The sequence below is a fragment of the Cyprinus carpio genome, chromosome B21, assembly GCF_018340385.1.
Source record: "Cyprinus carpio isolate SPL01 chromosome B21, ASM1834038v1, whole genome shotgun sequence".
Taxonomy (NCBI): Eukaryota; Metazoa; Chordata; class Actinopteri; order Cypriniformes; family Cyprinidae; genus Cyprinus; species Cyprinus carpio.
Genome location: NC_056617.1, coordinates 8,780,657 through 8,803,539, shown reverse-complemented (window position 1 = coordinate 8,803,539; position 22,883 = coordinate 8,780,657). Strand labels below are relative to the sequence as shown.

Below are 22,883 nucleotides of genomic sequence, written 5' to 3'. Positions count from 1 at the left end.
TTGCTAAAATGGATAAAAGCTGGAAGAACAAGCTAGGGTAAGGCAGAAAAAGCCAGCTGGGTGGCTTTTGTTAGAAAACACAAAAGAGGCGGCACATGCACTCTCTGACACACCTTGCTTAGCAAATGATTGGCACCGAAATATCATTCAACCAGCTGTACAAAATCACTCCGCCTCATCCATATGTGTATGTTTACACAGCTCAGAGCACAGAGTATTAATATTTACACATTCATGTGAAAGGGTTGAAAAAAACTGATGAGGACATGGAATATACAAGAAAGGTATTTATTTACTACAGGAAAAAAATCACAGTTTGAGAAAACTACTCCAGAAAAATATAGCTCAAACACCTAAAATAAGTAAATAAAGTTTAAAGCACTCAATATTGTGATCAAAAATGTCTACTTTTATTTGATTTTCTGTCAACAAAAAGCATGAACTTTGACTCATTTAAGTTGAGAGAAAATCTGGAAGAATACACATATAAAGGTCATTTCTGGAGTTTTTCCATATTTTCACCTGATATAATAACGCAAGAAACTGACCTCAGGTGTCAACAATGAGATGACGAAGACAAACAACAGTCTTCAAAGAGTGTGACGAAACTACCTCAATGGCTTTTTTGAACATCCAAGTGCGCCCTCATGTGGTCACCCACATTAAAACTCAAAAACCGAAACTTGAGCAATTTCTTTCACAGCTTTAACAAAATATGATTAGACCATATATATGCGTTATTTACTAAAGGACACGCAGAACGAAAAATGCCAACGATAGAAACCATGAGTAAAATGCTAACAGGTGTCAACACGAGTCTTAATATTACACTACTTAAACCCACAATTATAAAGATTATAAAAATGTACTAGTTTTCAGCTTAATATATAATCTAGAGTTGGTATTTAAAATAAGACATTAAGATATTTAAACGCAAATCTGTTTTGTAGGCTAAACCCGCCATATATATATATATATATATATATATATATATATATATATATATATATATATATATATATATATATATATATATACAGTAATTAACCATACAGTTAACATATTAGCCTTCATGTAAACTTTATATTAACCTGCACTTCCCTCAGGTATAAACATACTTGCATATTTATGTGTGAATATATGTATATGTGCGTGTGTATGTATGGGGACGTGCACAGCAATGCCTTAATTCACGTAATTTTGAAAAATTTATAACTTATCATATGAAAGGCCGTAACAAATGTGAAAGGACCTCCTTAAAACCTTATTGTGTGAGGTGAAACAAAACCGAAAATCAAAACATTTGTAAGAACAAAATCTGAAACGATAATGGTGAAACTCAATCCACAGCAGCACGCCTAAAATAAGATCTTCACACTGTAAATTTGCAAGCTTATAGCTGCTTTTTTATAAGCAGTTTAAGCTGCATTCAACAAGCATCAGGTTACTCAAAAGTAAGGGCGATTAAAATCACAGATATAATTGTGAGCAGTCAGCATTATTATCAAGGACTGTGCTTATGAAATACTGGCCATGTTGTTTTAATTTTCTCTTTTAGTCATGAAACAAAACCAAAAACTAGATGTTGTAAACACTGCCTGTTAGAAACCCTAACCCAAGTATAAAAGATGCTCAATGCTTTAGTATAGATTATACTCTAGTTCAGATTGTGGTATATGTGTGTACCAAGTACTGCCTACTAACTTAACATACTATGTTTTTTGAAATGGAGTGTCATGAAGAATGTATGAAATCAGTTTTTACTGCGTCTTTTTGCTTTTGTGGGTGTGGACTGGATCACTTTGGTTTTCCTCCGCAAGACTCTCCTGTCAATCACTGGCGGCTCCTCCTCTTCTCCCGAATTTTGTACGGCAGCTTCATCTTCCTCTGTGCTCCCCTTCTCCTCTTCAGTGCTTGTGAGCTTTTCTTCCTCCTCCTCCTCCTCTTCATCATCATCAAACTCCTCATCCACCACCTGTATGACCACAGCTTTGCTCAGTCTACTGGATGTGCGCTTGGGTGTTGGCGGGACGGGTTTGATCCTGCCTCCTCGAAGAACTCGAACCCCAGGAGGAGAATCGTGAGTTGTGTCAGAGCTTTTCCCCTCATAATCATCATCATCATCATCTTCAGTGGTGGCAGTGTCCTCCTCTTCATCTTTTTCATCCGTCTCAGGTAAATTCTCTTCCTCTTCCTCTTTTTCAGAGTCCTCTGTTGCAGGTTGGCTTTCCTCTGTCTCAAGTGGCTCATCGGAGGCAGTCTCATCATCTTGTTGGCTCAGAGCTGACTCCTCTGTCTCTATAATGACTTCTCCTTCACCTGCTGCACTAGGAGAAGCAGATGTCTCCTCCTCTGGAGCTTCTTGGTCAGGAGCAGTTGCTTCCTCTGCTGCATCACTGTCCTGCACAGAGGAAACACACTCAACCAGGTCTGCTGGAATGACTGGCGCCTCAGGAACAGCTTGTGGATGATCAGTGTCTTCGGTTTCCTCAACTGCTGAAGCTACATCCTCAATTGCAGAAGCTACTTCCTCTTCCTCTTCCTGCTGAACTTCCTCTTCCTCCTCAACTGGAGAAGAAACTTCTGCCTCTGCATCCTGTTTCTCCTCAGTAACAAGTTCTTGGTCCATCTGCTCCACTACTCCAGACTCTTCAGGAGTGTTAATGATGTCATCTAAGAAGACAAACCAGATTAGGATTTTGTTTAGGTCTAGTCTAAGTAGTGAAAATGATGCTCTTAATTAAAAAATAAACACTATATGATGACTATGCATTCCATTTTTCATAAAATTACCCAAATATTCAGGAAGAGATTGGAAAATGTTGTGAGTAGGGTTTGAACTTGTATTGCTCATGTTAGCACCACAGCTCAACATACTGACCGCTATGCCAAGATACTGACCGCTATGCAACATCTACAAGATTTGTGACAATGTTAACAGCATTCTTTGTTAAAAAATTAAAAAAAATAATAATAATATAATATATACAAAAAACACCTCAAAAGTTTGAGACAAAAAAAATATTTTTAAGAAATAAATTACCACCTTATTAATAAAAATGCATTAAAATGTAAACAAAAAAAATGTTTTACAATGTTACAAAATTATATTTTAAATTAAATAAACTCTTTCTGAGCTCAAAGAATCCTGAAAAAGAAAAAAAAAATGTAGCAAGGTTTTCACAAAATTTCTGAATGATCATGTGACACTGAAGACTGGAGTAATTGCTGCTGAATATTAAGCTTAGCCAACACAGGAATAAATTACATTTTAAAATACCTTACAACAGAAAAATAGTTATATTAAACTGTAAACATATTTCACACTAATACTGTTTTTACAGTATTTTCTCAAATATATATGCAGTCTTGGTGAGCATAAGAGACATTCTTAAAATTTTTAACAAATAAATGACCCAAATGGTAGTGTTTACATATTGCTCAAATCATGTAACACTACAACCTTGACCTTATTAACCTGAACTAAATAGTTTACCTGTGCTTCTCCCTCTGCCTCCATCTCCTCAGCAGTGCCATTGTGGATGACAGGTTCAGCCTCTAGAGGGAGCTCTTGGGTGGCCTGTGCATCCTCTGTTGTGACTGCTGACCCCTCATTCTCTTCTTCTTGACTGTCAGTCATTTCTCCATTGACTTCTGCCACTCACCGGGAAACAGAGAATTCAATACCTGATTTGGGTTTGTACATATTTGTATGTGTGAACTGACATAAAATGTGCATACTGTTTTATGAACCACAAACATAATTTGCATCGGCAACTGTTGTAAGCCAACTTGTTTGGCCTCATAATAAACCAGTGATGAAATAGTACACCAGATAAGACAACCAACAAAGGATGCTGCTGTCCCTCACCAGAATTTCTGTGTCTGCAGGGGCCTCATTGGATCCAGCCTCCTCCACCTGGAAAGAGGTTGCTGCTCCATCTTCTCCTGCTCCACTTTCTCCATCCGTCTGTTCTTTAGTCTCTGGCACAACAGCATCATGTTCTGTCTCTGTTTCTGGTTCGACCACTCTAAATTCAGTATACAGGTAAAAAATGACAGAGGACAATACAGTAATTTGGTCTTTTTAGAATTATACATTAAATTTTCTGGTACAACTGTTTTAAAAATTGATAATAATAAGAAACTGAGTAATATATCTGCATAATAATGATTTCTAAAGTATCATGTGACACTTACGACTGAAAATTCAGCTTTGCCATCATAAGATTGTTTTTAAAAAAAAAATTGTTTAAATATATTTTACATGGATTAAATTTTTTTTATTATATATATATATATATTTATATATATATATATATATATATATATATATATATATATATATATATATATATATTCACTGTATTGATTATCAACTAAAACACAGCCTGTGTGCATGGGACATTTGAAACAATTTAACATTCAAATTGTTACAATATTTTATTTAACATTTTAACATTATTTAACATTTAAAAAACATCTTACAAACCCCAATCTTTGAATAGCAGTATATCATAAATGAAATGATTTATTAATCTAGGTTTAATGTTAATAATTTTTACATGTACTAATACAAAAATATCAATTTGCATAATTTGTCATTAGTTGATGTATTATTAAAAACATGAATCTAAAATAAATGAAAGTTCTATGTGTTTCTATGTGGTTTCTAGAGGTTTCTAGTCCTTAGATATGGTTTGGGTCACTCCCCAAACGGTTTGGGTCTATGGGATTTTTTCCACATTTAATACACTTTACAAATTTAACATTTTATTCCAGTCAGGATTTAATATCAACAGTTTACTATCCGACCCATGGTGGAGGGTCATTTTAAGAGCCCATCTGCTGCATTATGATATTACACATTTTATCTCAGTGGCACACAAGTAAATCCCTATTACTGTAATCTTAAGGATAACTTCTGAAAGCAACCAGTCTTTGAGGTGTCATATGTGAGGCGTTTTTAAAGACCTGTTGATTTTTTCAGGTCGGTTTTCCACGGCACTCTCTTCTGGTTCTTCTCGTGGCCTTTTCTTTTGTCTGCGTTCGCTGCTCCGTGTGCGTGTGGAAATGGGCAAGGCACTAATTTCTACAGCGAGATGAAGACAGAAAAAAAGAAAAGGCTTTAAAACCCACTTAAACTGCCTGAATTGGCAGAAAAGGGTGTTTTAGAATGATAAATTGAACACAGATCCAAACCTTCTGCTACTTTGAGATGTTTGTTGACTACCACAACATCCTCCTGTAAAACCAAAATAAAACAATTCACTCTACTCAGTCAAGGGTTAACAGATTCTATAAATACCTACATGTACAGATATCTCCTATTCAGAAAAAAGCACAACAATGACGCATGTGCAAAACTACATATTTCCCAGATAAACTAGTCTGTGGGTTGTCTGACTAAAGAAGCCCAGTAAAATAGGTTCATATTCAGTTCAGTGCTATAAAAAAACAAAGACACAAATATTCCACATAAGAACGAGAAAATTAGAGTTACAGTAACTGTACACAAGCTAAAACGTGTTTCTGAGAAGTGTCTGTAAATTCATCCCCTTTAGCCCAACTGCTATTAAAGCTAAAAAACACAACACTAAGAAAAACATCTAGATATACTACATAGCGATAGGATCAAATTTACCGTGATGTCCAGGGAGCTCTCCTCGGTCATCTCCACTTCATTAACCACAACCTCTCCGTTTTTGCTTTCTTCTGCTGCCCATGAACTGTGGTTGCCTGTATGGAGATGGACACAACAAATCTGAAATCTAAACTATAAATCAAGTAAAGAAGTGAAACTGAGCTGATTGTGTGATGCCACTTGCAATGAACAATGACAATATACTGGTAAAAGCTGCCATTTTGAGAAGCAAACCCACAACTGTTAGGACTTTCAAGAGGGCCAGTGGCAGATATGACCCAGGAAGAGGCACTTACATTGTAGTGTCATGGAGCCAAGTTTGCTTGCCACTTTCACTTTCTGGTAGGGACCTCCAACTCCTTCCACCTCCCACAGCAGGTCCACATCGGCCGGGTATGTCCTCAGGTACTGTCTGCATACTGGAGCATATATTTTTTCTAAATGACTCTTTATGTACATTTAGTAAAACATATTAAAGAAATGTAGCTCTTTATATTTATTTACAATCTAATTGGATAATATATAGAAAAAGTAAACAATTTGTGAAATATATACTGCATGTGATATATACACACAAGTTTAAGATACAATGTAGTTTGGGGATCGTACAAATTTTTAAAAATGTGATTGGAAGAAGTCTCTTATGCTCACCAAGGCTGCATTTATTTGAAAAAAAAAAAAAAAAAAAAACAGTAGTTCTGTGAAATATTTTTAAAAAATGTTTCTATTTCAAAGTTGTAAAAGTAATTCAAAGTTGAATTTCAGAGTCACATGATCCTTCAGAAATCATTTTAATATGCTGATTTGGTGCTCAAGAAGACCCTGGTTTGATGTAATTATCAATGATGAAAATGTTTTTTAAATATATATATATATATAACATTTGATTAATATTTAATATTACAGCATTTCTTTTTTCAATACAGCTATGAGCAAGTCTCAAAACAAATCCTCTATACAATAACAGTGCAAGGCATTTGCAAGAGTCATTTGCTTACTAAAATTCTACACTGTCACCTTATTCAAATCTTTTTCCTTCCTTGTAGAGTATACGGTTACAAACTAGTTAAGGGGCATTTAAAACTACAAAGAAATGAAGAAGATTTCTGACCCTTTTGCATTGCTGGTGTTAAAGGGTATTTCAAGCCCAGTTCGTCATCTTTAAAGGAGTCCACAAAGTCCTCCAACATCTGCAAGCCATGACCGTTACCACGGTGATCTTTCCTCACAAAAATAGAGTCCATGACAGGAAGTAGGTAGCACTGGCTCACAAAGCTATTACACAAGCTACCTGTAAGGGAGAACAAACACAGCAGACAGAAGAAATGTCAGGTGCGAAATCACTGCATGTTACACTGGTTTCCATCTACAATACTATCAAAAATATAGTTTATCTTAAAACAGTGAAACTTATTTTCACGAACAGTTAAAATTATATTGGATAATAATATTATAATAATTATTAACTAATAACAGTAATGATGATCATCATATCTAATATAATTACCTTCAGAAAATTATAGCTGTTTCACTAAATAAAAAAAAAGACTTTTAGAAGGAAAAATGACATAAAAAAGACAAATTCTTGAGATAAAAATTCAGATTTATGATGTACAAAACAATCATAAATATGACATTCGAAACAGAGATACTAAGTCATAATAATGAGAGTAAAATTACTAAAATTTCTGATGTCATAATTGAGTTAAGTCTAAATTATGAGTCATAATTATGATATAAAATGTCTGAATAACAGTCATAATTACAACATAGCAAGTCCTAATTATGAGATGAGTCATAATTATGACACAACAAAATCCTCATTTTAATGAGGTCCCACTTCTGTTTTCTAATTTTTGATTATAATTACGACTTTTTGTTATAATTGACTACTACTCTTATGATTGACTGATAATATAACATATATACTATAATTTACCAAAGCATGATTTTTTCTTATGCAGAAATGGGCTTCTATATGTTACAGCTTTCAAGGTCTATCAATCCTTCATCTGTATAATAATAAAAATAATGTTAATTTTTTTTTTTTTGCTTTTTTGGTCTTGGACTCTATACCCTTTTTGCATAAACCAAGTTCTTTATTACTAAGCCACAACACAGAAGCTTGAGAGATTGCCTTCTTATAAACTAAGCAAGGCCTAGTTTCATATCTCTTATTGAATTATTTAAATAAGATTATTTAATGAAGTAAACTTACTCATACATTGGGCAGAATGAGCAATGCTTCTAAAGCACTGCCAGACTCTTCAAGGAGAAGGACTGACCTTTAGATTTGACCGAGTAGAAGCCCACCGCCTCTCCATTCTTCCAGAGGATTTTGGCAAAGACTTCTTCTCCGTGGCAAAGGAAGGGCACCTCATTAGAACCCATTTCCGCCGTCCGGTAAATGATGCGGTTTAGCACATACAAGACAATCCTCTCACCCACAGATCTTACCTGCCCAAATACAATTATTCACAAAACAGATTCAATTGTGTTTCATAAATTGCATCTGAAGTTTCACTGGGAAATAATGAAACATAATGCAACAGTCAAGTTATAAGGATGATATTCCTGCAGAGGAAATCCAGACTGGCTGGATAATACAGGATATTACAACATATGGAGTGTGTTACGCTCCACAATACAGTGGAATGAGCAAATGCAAGCATAAAAGAAAATGCGGGTGCACTGTGTATTTTTAAGTGAGTGAGTAAAAGAATGCCTGTGTACATTTAAAAATGTTTCTAATTTTTTTTCTAAAGCAAGCCTATGTATGCAAAGCATGGAGCCTGAGACAAAAAGACCTCTCACCGATCAGCCACAAACTACTGCTTGTTTGCAATTATTTGTTTGGCCAAACCACTACATTTCACTGCTCAAACCTCGCTTTTGTTTCCTCCTCTCTCTCTCTATAATTAAACATTCACACACATACTAAAATACATTTATTTATAAAAAAACACACACACAAGATCATCGTAGGAGTGCTTGAGAACATTCGCAAGTCCTTAACAAGGCATCGAAGAAAATGTCAGATTTCTGCTTTTTATTGACTTGGCAAAGAAGTGACATTCTGAATAGACACTTTTCAAAGTACAAACATGTATCTGAATAATTTCATTAAAAAGTTCAATGTCTAAGCTTTCCAAAAAAATGAAAGATTACCTTTACAAGGCCTTCTCTTGCAGTATTTGACGTTCTGAGAATATCTTCCACTGCGTACCACTGATCAGCCAAGAACAATGCCACAGCTAGAATACAAAAGGGAGGCAAAGCGGTATAAAGGTAAATAAGATGCTAAAGAAATTCAAATGTGACTTTGCTAGAAGTTTATCCATGATGTTATTGTCATAAAATCTATTCATGATGTTATTGTGCTGGGTAAAAAGGAAAGGAAAGCGAGCTACCTGTGAACTGGTCCTCAGGAGCAAACAGAGCCAGGACTTTGTGTTTGAGATTGGCTCCATAAAGAGGAACAAACCCAACATTGGCAGGACTGATCCGGATCTAAAAGAGCCAGAACAGGATTCTTAAAGGAATATTCCAGGCTACAATTTAATTGTTGGTGAGGCACAATGGAAGTGAATGGGGCCAGTTTTTAAAGGGTTTAAATGCAAAAAAAAAAGCACTTGCATATTTTTTTTTTTAATAAAACCTAGATTCTTCAGTGTATAATTTGAGCTGTAATGTTGTTCTCAACACATTATGGTCATTTTAGAAGATATATTACATAAGCCAAATTATAAAATTGGATAGGCCTATAACTTTGCACAGTTTTCAGTATGATCTGATATTCTCCACATTATCAGAGCACTGTTCTCTGTCGTGTGTGTGTGTACTTGTTTATGCTACATTGTGGGGAACACAGGTTGGTTTAGGGGATAAAAAAAAATATTGTTTGATCAATATAAAAGTTATAGAAGTCAATGAAAAGTCCCCACAATTCAAAGAAACAAACATGTGTGTGTGTGTTTGTTACCTTTCTCGTGTTAGGTAGGGTAAGGCATTGTGTGTTATCTGGGTTGCTGTAGAGCAGTTTATTCATGTAGCTCTGGGCTGAACTTTCCAGGTCCTCATGTCTGCCAGACACCAACACATCTACAGGGAACTCCATCCCTGCAGAGGTCACAAAAATTACAACTTCAGTGCTCTGTCATAAGAAGTCAATTGTTTGTTCGTTTTTAATCATTTACTCTGTCAAATTTTATCAGAATTTTTTCATGAATAATTTCTTTCAAAATGCTTTTTACATGCAAGCAAATTAACATACTGATGAGTGAGAAATGCAAAAAGCTAATTCCTTGCTAATGTTTTATTTAAAGCAACAGCAACAATTTATCAAAAAAAAAAAACTCACCCTCATTTCATTGCAAACCCGTAAGATCTTTGTAACACAAATTAAGATATTTTTTGATGAAATCTGAGAGTTTTCTGACCCGCCATTGATGGTAAAACAACTGACACGTTCAAGCCCCAGAAAGGTAGTAAGGACATCATTAAAACTGTCCATGTGATATCAGTGGTTCAACTGTAATTTTTAAGGATGCATCAATCTGATACTCAGTATCGGTATCTGTTTTGATACTGGCATTGTCTGTCGGATCGGTTATCGGTCAGATGAGATCGATCTTAATCTGATATTGTGCATATAATATTCTGTGATATTGTTAAGCCCCACGAAAGGCACAAAATCATTATAAAGCACCATAAAGTTTTTGTGCACTATATTTCAAGTGTTCTGAAGCCATTCCATAGTTTAATTTGAGTTGATGTAAACTCTTCTCTCTGCTGCAGAGAGAAAAATATATATATTTACTTGTTTTTAATGAATGCATTTTACAACAACACAAAGAGCAATGTGTAACATTTTACCAGACTTAGACCTACACTTATTCACTTTTATTTGTTCCTCCCTAAATAATGTTATTTCTAGGCTAGATTTTATAAAATTATTGTGGACTCATGATTTTTCTAGAATAACTTTTGCTGCTGAATTATCCACTTACCTAGTTTATGATAGTATTTATGTCATAGATTATGATCATATATTTTTTCATTTGTTATTTTTCATTAAAATTAAGTTGAGCATAAAATAAAGTTGAACATTGACCTTTGTTTAGTGCAAGCATAAAACAAATATTGGACTTTTCAACATGAAATCTTAATAATCAGTTTGGGTACAGAAAAATTCAATAGTCATAAGGGAAGTTTGCACATTTCTAGGTGTGCATGACCCACGATCTCTATAAATTAACTAGATATTGGAGCCAAGGTTTCACTTTATTAAAACTCAACACTTCAACTCTAATGAATAAACAGTTCTCACACTAACTCAAAAGTCCCTGCACATGCAATTTGGACCATATAAATATATTATATGCAAACAAACCTGAGACAAAACACAAATTCATAAACACAAATTCTCTGTTCCAACAGTGCAGACACTATCCTGAACATCACAGTTGGCTGCTGTTCATCCTCACCCAGCCTCAATGAATCCCCTACTGTCAACAACTATCTGTATCATGCTGACAATCAGACCGAACAGTAGCACACACACAAATGCTTGCTCACATATATACACACAGCCAAGCTTCACTGCTTTAACAAATCTAAAAAGGCTGGAATGAGTGTAGGAGTGCAACTACTAAAAAGATCACCACTTTTTAGCGTCCAGGGGCCAGTAAGTTTTTTGGGTTTGTTTGTTTGTTTTGGGGGGGGGGGGGTTACATAAAAAGTAATAATTAGAAGTATAAAACCCTTTAAAACTGTTGTTATACTTTGTAAGTGATGTGATCTTTAAAATTAAATCTATTGATGGCTGCCATTGAAATTATGACCGCTAACACTGCATTGTTCTTGCCTTGTTACATTGTTCTAGATTCTACAGCTGTGACTTTCAAGGACACGGCACACACAAGAAATCAATATTATGTCTGTCCATACAAGCACACCCACACAGTCATACACAACAGCCGTGAGCCACAAAAACCCAGCCAGCCACCAAAACACCCCCCTGACATCCTGCATTCTTCCAGAGGAATGCATGATCTCTTTACATGTGCCAGAGGGCCGCACCACAGGACCTGAGGCTCAGAGTGTCCTGTGAACTATCAGAGAAATCAACTTATATTTGGTGCGAAAACAAAAAGGATCATAGCAAGGCAGAATGCACAGGAATATTTAGTATTTTTTGCAATTCTAATTTACATTAAAGGTGGAGAAGTTTCACTCTACATCTTTAAATAAAACTAGTTGAGAGAATTTTTTTTAGCTTATAAACACTTTGCTTGTTGCATGTTTTGTTAATATGCATTATCCAATGAATATCATATAAAAAGACTGATTTTTAAAATGCTTTTCCTTTTAATTTGCTTGCTGTTAAATGCAACTTAAGCATGAGTCTAAATGAAGCTTCATTAGTGTGCTATAGCTGAAGGCCAAAACATCAATAGCATGTTGTGCGGCGGGCGGCACATGTTGCGTAACTGCTGTCTACAGGAAAAGCCGGAAACAAATGTCTGGGACCCCCAACATTCTCTGCTATGAGCAAATCCAGACAGAGAGAGCTTTGTCAACTGGAACCTTATACCTGTATCTATATCTATCTCCTAGAACCTTACAAATATATCTAAGCAAAGCCTAATAATTCAGGGTATACCATATTTATATTATATATATTTAAAGCACAGCTCAAAATCCATTTCTAAGCATTCAGCTTTCTGTTGGTCACTAACTTGAACCAGTTGTGAAATCTGTGTGTGGGGAAATCTTCTGCCCTCATGTAAAATTCATTGCCATTTAAATTATTAAACCTGAAAGTGAATTTGTGTGTCCACACCTTTATGCTCACCATTACGATCAATAATAAAACAGTAATACTGCGAAATATCATTATAATTTAAAATAGCAGTTTTCTACTTCATTATTTTGAATCCTAATTCACTCCGTGTTGGCAAAGCTGAATTAGCAGTCTACTTAAGTCTTCAGTGTCACATGATCTCTCAGAAATCATTCTAATTTGCTGTTTTCTTCTCTCCTCTTTAAAACACACACTTTATGTTTGCAACTAAGCACATATGGAGTCCAGCATTCCAGAGTAAAGCTAGTGATCTGAAACCCCCTATTCTGGGTCCACAGCCATGGTTCACTGAGGGCTTTTGAATCTATTCTTGTCTCTGTTGTAGTATCACGCAAGCAGAGCATATAAAGCCAATTAACTTAATAAATCCAAGGCCAAAATCAGCAGGGGGTGTTATTAGTGCATTACAGCCACTGCACGTGGAAGTGAAGACAGGTTGGTCCTTGTGACAACTAGCCCCACTCTCTTTTCTATGAAAACAAGCAGCTATGACAGTACAGAGGCCTAGTCATCTGGCCTGAACAGGGAACGGCTGGCCATAACACTCACAAGCGGACAGTACGCCTGTGTGAACATGTATGTGGTCACCACAGCGATCATTACACAACAAAAAGAGCCAGTTCCCTCATTCTTTCATTTTCACACACTGTCAGATAGAATCAGCATTCAAGCACAAAAAGAAAATTCTGGAGGCAATGCCTCTTTCACATAGTTAATCAACACTAATGTTGACTCAGCACAATAAGGTGGAAGGCTATCAAGACAATGCAAAACATGTCTTACAAGTAAATGCAACATTCCAACATGTTGGGCGATTTAATTAAGAACTGACAGTGAAAGATGACAACTCAAACTAGTGAAAGATAACAATTCACAAGAGAAACACATCACAGGCAGTGGATGATGTGCTCATAAAAACAAGGAGGGTGTGTGTGAGATTGTGAGGTTTCTGAGGACAGGGCGAGTTGTTTGAATTCTGGTGCTGGATTGAACTGGTTTGGTCAAAAAGGACATGACCGGAAAGCAAAGTACACAATAACTTGGTTTAACTGTGCAGGTTGAAATTCAGAAGAAAAATATATTTAACAGATTTTATAGAGACTAATTAGTGATCACGTGTCGATAACAAATATACACACAGAGTTACTGTTAACAAATCAAACTATATGCTGTTGATGTTTGCTGTTTATGTCAGCAAAAGCATGCAATTCTCAGTTTATGGTCTGAATTTCAAAACTAATATCTGAAACTTTTAACAGAACCCCCCCTCTCTCTATCTCGTTCAAAAAGAACACAGTGTTCTCTTTCCATGGAAGGAAGATACGATATATGACACGAATACCCCCTTCACAACAAGCTCCAGTCATAGGAAGTCGCGAATCGGTTCTTTCGAACAGTTCGTTTTAAAGAACCGGACCTAAAACCGACTCATCAAGTCCATAGAATTCAATGTTAACGTTAACATTTTGTATTGAAGTAAAAAGCTTTTCGTCTTATTTGTCAATTTGGTTCACTTATCAGTTCTCGTGTTTGATCGGTCTAATAATTTAAGTTGATCTGAAGATTCGCACGGACAGCTTCGTGAACACATCGTTGTTATTGCACCGCTTCAACCGAGTCATCGAAAAGATCCGTCTTAAGTGACGATAGGACATCGCTAGCTGGCAGTTTGTGAAATCCACTGACTAATTGCACTTTATTCAAAATAAGCGAAAATTTGTCTTGAAAATGATTAAAATTAGAAATTAAGCATTTTTTTTTGTCTGTCACATTTAGGCTACACTAACTGAAAGGCACGATCCATACTAAGGGGGTGTGTCAGAAGACGTTTCCACTATCATGCTGATCAACAAAAAACTCGACCTATAACTCAACTAAAGCATTAATAAATCTACTGCTTCAAGATATTTTATAATTATAACGTTAAAAATGAAGGTAAAGACTGAAGAATCCAAACTATCTAAACAAAACCAAAAGTAAAACAATTCTACATAATAAGAAATTAATGCTAACGTCCAGACCTGTCAATCACTTAATGACATCAGTTACTGAAAATGAAAAGGAATCAGAAAGTAAACACGAGTTTCGCAAAGTGCGTGAGTGCGTGAGTGCGTGCGCACGCTCGTTCATAATTTACCCAATATGTGTGCGCCTCACCTGAAGTCGCATGCACATCTCAGTCGTTCTTTGATTTTAGCAAGATGTCCAGTAATGTAATGTAACATTTCAGCGCAACGTCTCAAATACGGGCACTCCTGACACATTGTGAAAGATATAATCTTAAATAATCGATTATTACTAAGTATATTTCATCTCTTAGACATCTAAATAAACTGCATCCCCCCAATACTGGGCCGTGCCAGTTCAGTTCGCTTTCTCAACAAGAGAAAAACTACCTACCATGCACGCGACTGAAAGAAACCTGTCGACTCACCTTAACCCTGCTGACGATGTGGTTTTATGTGTTTTATATTTGAGCAGGTTTTTACCAATCGCCGATAGTGTCACGGATCCTTCGCTTGTTGTTAATAGCGTCGGCCCGGGGACGCGGTCAGCCCTGCGCGCGCACCCGTGGAGCTGCTTTCTACGGGATGTGAGAGGTCTCAAATATCTCCAAAGTACAGGATTTGAGGAGATTACTATATTTCTCTTATGTTTAAGTGTCATAAGAGGCAAACTACACTCCACTCAATCAAAATTCCATTAAGTGATAGATGAAATTGTGACGAAAGGCAATCTTTGAAGACCGTTATGCATAAGGAAAAGTGTTTCACAGGGTGTCGTGTAGAATGTGACGTATAGGAGCAAGAGGATAACTCTGTCAGTGTATGTGTAAAAATAGGCTTAAGTCTTGCATTGGCTATATCAGGCTTAAAGCTGTTTTCATTTGTATAAAAATAGCTGGTTTGCACATTGAGAAATTGATTATTCAAAGAAATGTGTTAACACAGAGCATAAAGAGCAAACAGTAAAATAAAGGACGAATTGCTGAAAAACATGGAGTCAAGCTGCACAAATAAATAAAAAGTGTTACAAAAAGATTTAACAGATTTAGTTCAAATAAGCAGAAGAAAAGTTTTTAATAGGTCCATATTTTAATTATAGATTGACGTTCAGGTTATGTGTATGATGGGTATGCCTATTCAGATTTCTGTAAGCTTGAATGAATGAAAACATGAATAAGGTTAACCATTATTAAAAATAAAACTGAAATAAAACAGAATTTAAATAGTTAAACTATAAAAAGCAGCTAAAAATGACAATCATATTACTTAAATTCAAATGGAAATTGAAAAATAATACTATACTATAATACTGTATAATCTAATATAAAAATAACTAAAATTACACATATAAGAAATAATAATGTGCTGAAAAATGCAAGTAGCACACTTAATTATTTTTGTTCTTTGTGCATAATGACAGTCTTAACTGGATTTCTTAGGTTTATTCATCCCTGCCTAATAATAAGCAAGTTACATGCATTAGTTTCAGTTTTAAGATACTTTATTGGCATGACAAATATTTGTACACTCATGCTGCAAAATTGTTTAACGCTGCTGCATGAAGATAAAACAATGCATATGAATGTAGATGGTAACAGAGGACTATAGACTTAAGAGCACTTACTTCGTTTTTACATCTGGTTAACTTTTGAATTTATTGAACTTAAAGCCATGATAATTCATTTATTAATGCTGTTATTTTGCTAGACTATTTCAATATAAAAAACAACTCATAATAATAATAATTTAAAATAATTTACAAAGTATCTTTCAAACATACAAAAAATTACCTTAAAATTTTAACTTAATCTGCAATGAGCACAAAATGTAGTTATTAGTTGTTGTTTTTTTTAACTTGGAGCAATTATTTGAATTTGTAGCTATTTTGCACAGGTAATATGGTAAACAATGCAATATTTCATTGATGAACCAACTCATGCTCCATTCTTTTGTACACAGCAGGGGGCGACAGAGAATAACTTACAACACACAACCTGACGTCCACTATTGATCTCCGGAATGAGAGTGCATTATTCATACTTCTCTCTGCAGACGTTTTTCGGCAAGTTTTTCTTCTAAACATTCCATAAGAAGGATCCACTTTTGGATCCACTTTATTAGCAAACCAGTGGCCGTAGTTTAGGAGCCATCTGAGCTCAGCAGAACCATAAATACACACTTCTCGCACACGGACTCCAGTGCATGGTGGATAAAATCTTTCTTCTAAAGACCACCACTTCACCAGACGGGTTTTACTTGCTAGTTCTGAGATCTCAGGGTCAGAACTTGGCACTTCCCCTGGTACTCCAGACACACGGATCATAGTCGCCCAGAAATGTTCATCAGGTGAGAATGTATCCTCAGACCAAGCCAAGAAATCACTTGCTAGGGAACTCTGGTTCACAAAAAACACAAATTCTCTTGAGAGTGTAAAGTATGCACTGCCCACGAACATGGCTATGTTGTGAGGAGGTGGAGATTTCATCTCAGAAGTGATGACAGGTGAGCTGTAGTACTCTGAATTACTATCTTTCAGTAAATGATGATAAGTCCAGCGCCATTGCTTTCCTCCAGGCCACTTGCTCTCCACCATGTTCCTGCCTTTCAGCTCTTTTAGATCCGACACCAGCTCAGCGTTTGTCCGCAGTGGAAAGTCCTGACCACACAGGTTGATGACATATTTCCACTTGACCTCAGAATCTAGGAGGTCAGACAGGCAATTAAGATCCGCTTTGAGTCGTGAGAAGCCCGCGTACTGCACCCTCTCCAGGTTTGAGGCAATGAAGACGTTGGGGATGCAGCGGGCCAGACCTTTCATTGCTGAAATAAAGTCATCTGAGGACTTCAGATCATAATGTATGCAGTATATGTTATGTGGCATATAAACGGCCCTTAGCAACCTCTCCACAAGAGCAGCATCCTGGTGAACAACCAAAGAATAAGCAAGGGGAAATTCACGCTCAAACTCAGAGCCTTGAATCGCATCATAACCTTGTGACATAAATTGATCACAGTCAGAGGTGGAATTCACAACAGCCTCATCGTTTGGCCCTACGTAGCTTTTTTGATTGCGAATGGCTAAAGTTTTGCCCAGTTCCACTGGATCCATTTCATATATGGCTGTGCAATTAATTTTATATTGTACTGTCAGACGTGGCCTCTCAAACACTCTAGGTTTCAGTCTTCCTCTTTCATTTACAGTTGAAAATATGACAAAACAACTAAGAAGTACCAGTGCTAAACAAGAAAAAAAGAAGTTTTTCGGTTTGAGGTGGAGCCACAAGTTTTTCATTCTGTAGGGAGAAATAAAGGTTCTTGTTACACATTAAGAATTTTCAACATACAATATAGCACAGCTTAGAGTGTTATGTTGCATTCATAAAACAGATCAATGAAAAAAGTTAACTTACATCTTACAGTGGGAAAAATATTTATTTGTTCCCCTGTTGATTTTGTAAGTTTGCCCACTAACAAATAAATGAAGAGTCTGTAATTTTTATGGTAGGTTTATTTTAATGCAGCGGTTCTCAATTCCATTCCTCGCGCCCCCCTGCTCTGCACATTTTGTATGTTTACAGAGGTATATGATGTCACACTTGTCCATGTGTGAAAACATTGTACAGCACAAATGCTTGAATGAATGTTCTGAAATGAGGTAAACTTCAACAGATTTCCCCTGCACAGGGAGTAGGGAGCAATGAACACTGTGTAGGGACCATATCAATGGGAACACGGTTCATGCACGGAGCTCACTTCTAAAGAGCTGATTATCTGAATCAGGTGTGTTAACAAAGAGACACATGCAAAATATGCATAGCTGGGGCGTGCGAGGACTGAAATTGAGAACCGCTATTTTAATGTATAGAGACAGAATACCAACCAAAAAATCCAGAAAAAAAACTCATTATATAAAGTTTAGAAATTGATTTGCATTTCAGTGAGTAAAATAAGTATTTGATCCCCAAGCAAACCATGACTTAGCACTTGGAGCAGAAACCCTTGTTGGCAAGCACAGAGGTAAGATGTTTTTTGTAGTTGGTCACCAGGTTTGCACACATCTCAGGAGGGATTTTGGTCCACTCCTCTTTACAGATCCTCTCTAAATCCTTAAGGTTTCTTGGCTGTCGTTTGGCAACTCGAAGTTTCATCTCCCTCCACAGATTTTCTATAGGATTGAGGTCTGGAGAATGTGCTGCTTCTTGAGCCACTCTTTTGTTGCCTTGGCAGTATGTTTCGGGTCATTGTCATGCTGGAAGACCCATCCATGACCCATCTTCAGTGTTCTGGCTGAGGGAAGGAGGTTCTCGTCCAAGATTTTACAGTACATGGCCCCGTCCATTTGCCCCTCAATGCGATTGAGTCATCCTGTACCCTTAGCAGAAAAATAGCCCCAAAGCATAATGTTTCCACCTCCGTGCTTGATTGTAGGGATGGTGTTCTCCAAACACGGTGAGTCAAGTTAATGCCAAAGAGCTCAATTTTGGTCTCATCTGACCACAGCACTTTCTCCCAAGCCTTTTCTGAATCATTTTGATGTTCTTTGTCAGACTTTGTCAGACTTCAGACTTTGGCATAGTGTGTTACCAATGTTTTGCTTGGTGACTGTGGTCCCAACTGCCTTAAGATCAACAACAAGCTCCCCCTGTGTAGTTCAGGGCTGATCCCTCACCTTTCTCATGATCATATCTTTACCCCATGAGGCAAGTTCTTGCACGGAGCTCCAGACCAAGGCCAATTGATGGTTATTTTGTATTTCTTCCATTTCCAAATAATCACACCAGCAGTTGTCTCCTCCTCACCAAGCTTCTTGCTCATGGTCTTGTAGCCCATTCCAGCCTTGTGCAGATCTACAATCTTGACTCTGACATCCTTTGACAGCTCTTTGGTGGTGACCATGGTGGTGGGAGAGGTTGGAATGGAAGATACAGATTGTGTGGACAGGTGTCGTATACACCTTACAAGCTGACATTAGGAGTAACTTCAGGACTAATCTGTGTTCAACATGGGCACATAACTAGAGGCGGGTAGTAACGAGTTACATTTACTTCGTTTCATTTACTTAAGTACATTTTTTGGGTAACTAATACTTTTGGAGTATATTTAAAGATAGGTAATTTTACTCTTAATTAAGTAAATTTTTAGTGAAAAAACTGTACTTTTACTTCATTACTGTGGGCCACGCTCCTCTCTTTACTTTATCTTAATGCAATACAAGTTATAAATGCTTCAGTTTATTCCAAACGCGCCGTCTACTTTTCTCTTGGCAATGAGCGATGCCCATTCGCGAATAATTCATTCTTTTGAGTCAATACTGTTCAAAAGCTTGATCAAACCAGTTGGCAAACCAGTGAATTGGTTCGCAAATCAGTTTGAATTATTCGTTCAGTTCCCTGCCGCGCGTGCTGAGCCGTCTGAAGCAATTCTCACTCAGAGTTGTAACAAAGTTTCAACACATAAAGAGCGTTGAAGACGTGGCTTTGGATCTACAGTCAATTGAAAGCAAATCTGCAAAGGATATTGTTTGCTAGCGATGAAGATCTTTATTAGATGAACACAACGTGTGCTGTCTACGGTTCAACAGGTATAGGCTACCTTAGGCTACATTCTATTACAGTACACGATACCACATGACATTACCAGTTTGCTGTACGTGTAACTTATACATTAAATACAATGTATAATTTTTACATTAAATATGCTGTCACAGACTATGAAATGAATATCCTCCAAACCTAAAACCGCGTTAGCTCTGTTCCAGGAGGAATGCCTTGGCCTAGACACAATTAATATTAAAATTTCCACAATATTTACGCTTGCAGAAATATACATTTGTTTACATTTTGCAGAACAGATGGAAGAAGATCCGTCAATGTGCTTTTGGTTCGTTATGTTCAGATGTTCGGTAACTTCGGTAACGTCGTGTGAGGAGTTTTCACTCTTCTCCGTGTCAGAGGTTATTTATATATAATACATAATATACTTTAAAATATAATTTAATTCAGTGATGCAAATCAGAGTTTTCATCAGCTGTTAATCCAGTTTTCAGAGTCATATGATCCTTCAGAGATCATTCTAATATAGTGATTTATTACCAGTGCTGGAAACAGTTTTGCTGCTTAATATTTTTGGAAACTGTGACAGTTTGTTTAGGATTCTTTGATGAATAGAATGCTAAAAAGAACATCATTGATAGTAAATCAACATATCTGAATGATTTTTGAAGGATTATATGACACTGAAGACTGGCGTAAAGGCTGATGAAAAAAACAAAATTATATATATATATATATATATATATATATATATATATATATATATATATATATATATATATATACACACACACACACACACACACACACACACACACACATTACATTGTATCTATATATCTAAATAAAAATAGACTAGATATACAGTATATGATCCAAAGTAACTAGTAACTAACTACTTGAGTAGTTTTTTTATTTGATACATTTTTACTCTTACTCAAGTAACTATTCAGACTAGTACTTTTACTTGAGTAAATATTTCTATAAGTACTTTTACTTTTACTTGAGAACAGTTTTTGGCACATAACCAATCTGTGGGAGCCAGATGCCTCATTTATTCATATAATGTGTTTTTTTCTGGATTTTTGGTTGATATTCTGTCTCTATCTGTTAAAATAAACCTACCAGAAAAATTACAGACCCTTCATTTCTTTGAAAGTGAGCAAACTTACAAAATCAGCAGGGGATCAAATAAATATTTTCCCCACTGTATACATATGTATTCCCAGTCACTTTATCTATATTTGCTCCACCAACAAAAATCCCGTCCCTGTATCAGAGCAACACAATCCTGGTGGTGTAGTGATGTCTTTCTTGAATGTTTTGAACAAATTAAGTTTTTCCATGAGTCTCTCAAAAAGACAGTAGTCTTGTTTAAGTTGCTTATGACGCACCTTGAATGTTCACAGAAGTATGCAGCTGCAGTCAAGGGGAGGAGTCATTCATTCAAGTCATTCATTCATAATCCTTCATTATTGTTGCTAGAACTGGAACGAAAAAAAAATGTCAAAAGAACATTAAAATAATAATTCCATATAATGAAAGTAAAGAAAAAAAACATGATAAATATTAGAAAGTTAAATTTTCCTTTTATTATTTGTGCATTATTTATAAACTTTCATTTGATTCATTCGCATTATCATTTATATCACATTTAACTGCATATTAACCTTTTTTCATCTTAAAAAGTGTTATTTGCGCACATTAAAATTATAACAGGGCAAGGTTAACCCCAGTAACCAAAAAAAAGTAAAACTTCACACCTGATCTTCATTCAAGAAAGATTCATATCTTTAACATGTTTCTGTTCCCCTTCAAAGTATTGTGATTAAAATGGTTATTCCTTTAACATATCATTGTCAAACTTTTATTGTCTGCTGATTACATCATATTTAAACTTAAACATAATAATTAATTAAATGACAAAAAAAAAAATATATATATATACTTACCGTACAAGGCTAAACCCCAATATTCAACGAAAATTCGAATTTTTCCACTCTGCGCAACTCTTTTCATTGGGCAACAACTGCCTCAAAAACAAACTTACTAGACTTTTCCTTAAATGCTTCAATGGTATACTCAACTCAAAAGTCTAGATACAACTGAATTTAGACAGCTTTCCAAAAGGCAGGCAGTACTTTTATCACAGTGAAATATAATAGCAAAGGTAACAGGCCACAGACAGTATTTCCTTACACAGTTACAAGAAAAATCTCAACCTGTTTTACAGGATTCCATCTACTCTTCTTTTTCCTTTCAATTCTCTGCAGCCCCATTCCACTTCTGTTGTAATCTGTCTTCCCACGTACCCCACAATCAGAAATAACCTGTAAAATTCATGGAACATTTTCATTCCACAATACGTTCTTTATAATTTTTATTTTTTTATGTTCATCACACACCACAAGTAAAATGGTCCTTCAAAGAATGTTTTACTGAAAGGTTCTTTGGGATCAATGTTAAAACTCCCTTTTGGAATCTTTATGTATTTATTTATTTTATTTTTTTACTAGAGGCCAAAAGTGTCAGAGGAATGGAATTTATGTCAGTAGTGGCATACACTACAGGATATGTATGGAGGTCAATAAAATATCCTTGCTACTAATTGTCCAAGTCTTATTTCATTCCTCCACCAAATGACTACTACATTCTTGACATTATTCTTCACATTATTAAAAAGTAAGATGGGGTTAAGTGTAGTATTGTGTTGTTATTAATGGAGTATTTGAAGAATTTTAACTTTTTGAATCCAAAGCAATTAAGCCGGTAATTTTAATCAGGTCCTCATGCTTAACTTTTCTCATAATGAGTAT

At 35.8% G+C, this 22,883-nt stretch overlaps 2 protein-coding genes across 3 annotated transcripts; both read right to left on the bottom strand.

The window, feature by feature from the left end:
- Window positions 1-272: 272 nt before the first annotated feature.
- fam169ab (family with sequence similarity 169 member Ab) lies at window positions 273-15,128 on the bottom strand. 2 transcript variants are annotated; one of them, XM_042747904.1, is made up of 13 exons: window positions 14,999-15,128; window positions 9,627-9,763; window positions 9,055-9,154; window positions 8,813-8,898; window positions 7,930-8,101; window positions 6,756-6,935; window positions 5,941-6,063; window positions 5,645-5,739; window positions 5,203-5,245; window positions 4,975-5,092; window positions 3,872-4,031; window positions 3,497-3,661; window positions 273-2,674 (listed from the first exon to the last, which is right to left on the bottom strand). In XM_042747904.1, the coding sequence occupies exons 2-13, from the start codon at window positions 9,759-9,761 to the stop codon at window positions 1,754-1,756; spliced, it is 2,298 nt and encodes a 765-aa protein (XP_042603838.1). In that variant the 5' UTR covers window positions 9,762-9,763; window positions 14,999-15,128; the 3' UTR covers window positions 273-1,753. The 2 variants fall into 2 exon arrangements, with proteins under 2 accessions (XP_042603838.1, XP_042603839.1); XM_042747905.1 differs by having other exon boundaries at window positions 14,944-15,126.
- Window positions 15,129-16,007: 879 nt separating this feature from the next.
- LOC109046052 (beta-1,3-galactosyl-O-glycosyl-glycoprotein beta-1,6-N-acetylglucosaminyltransferase 4) lies at window positions 16,008-22,203 on the bottom strand. Its single transcript, XM_042747907.1, is given in 4 exon segments — window positions 16,008-16,607; window positions 16,609-17,808; window positions 21,462-21,554; window positions 22,020-22,203. Coding segments are annotated over 2 exon segments (1,257 nt in total). The 5' UTR covers window position 17,808; window positions 21,462-21,554; window positions 22,020-22,203; the 3' UTR covers window positions 16,008-16,549.
- Between the last annotated feature and the right edge of the window lie 680 nt (window positions 22,204-22,883).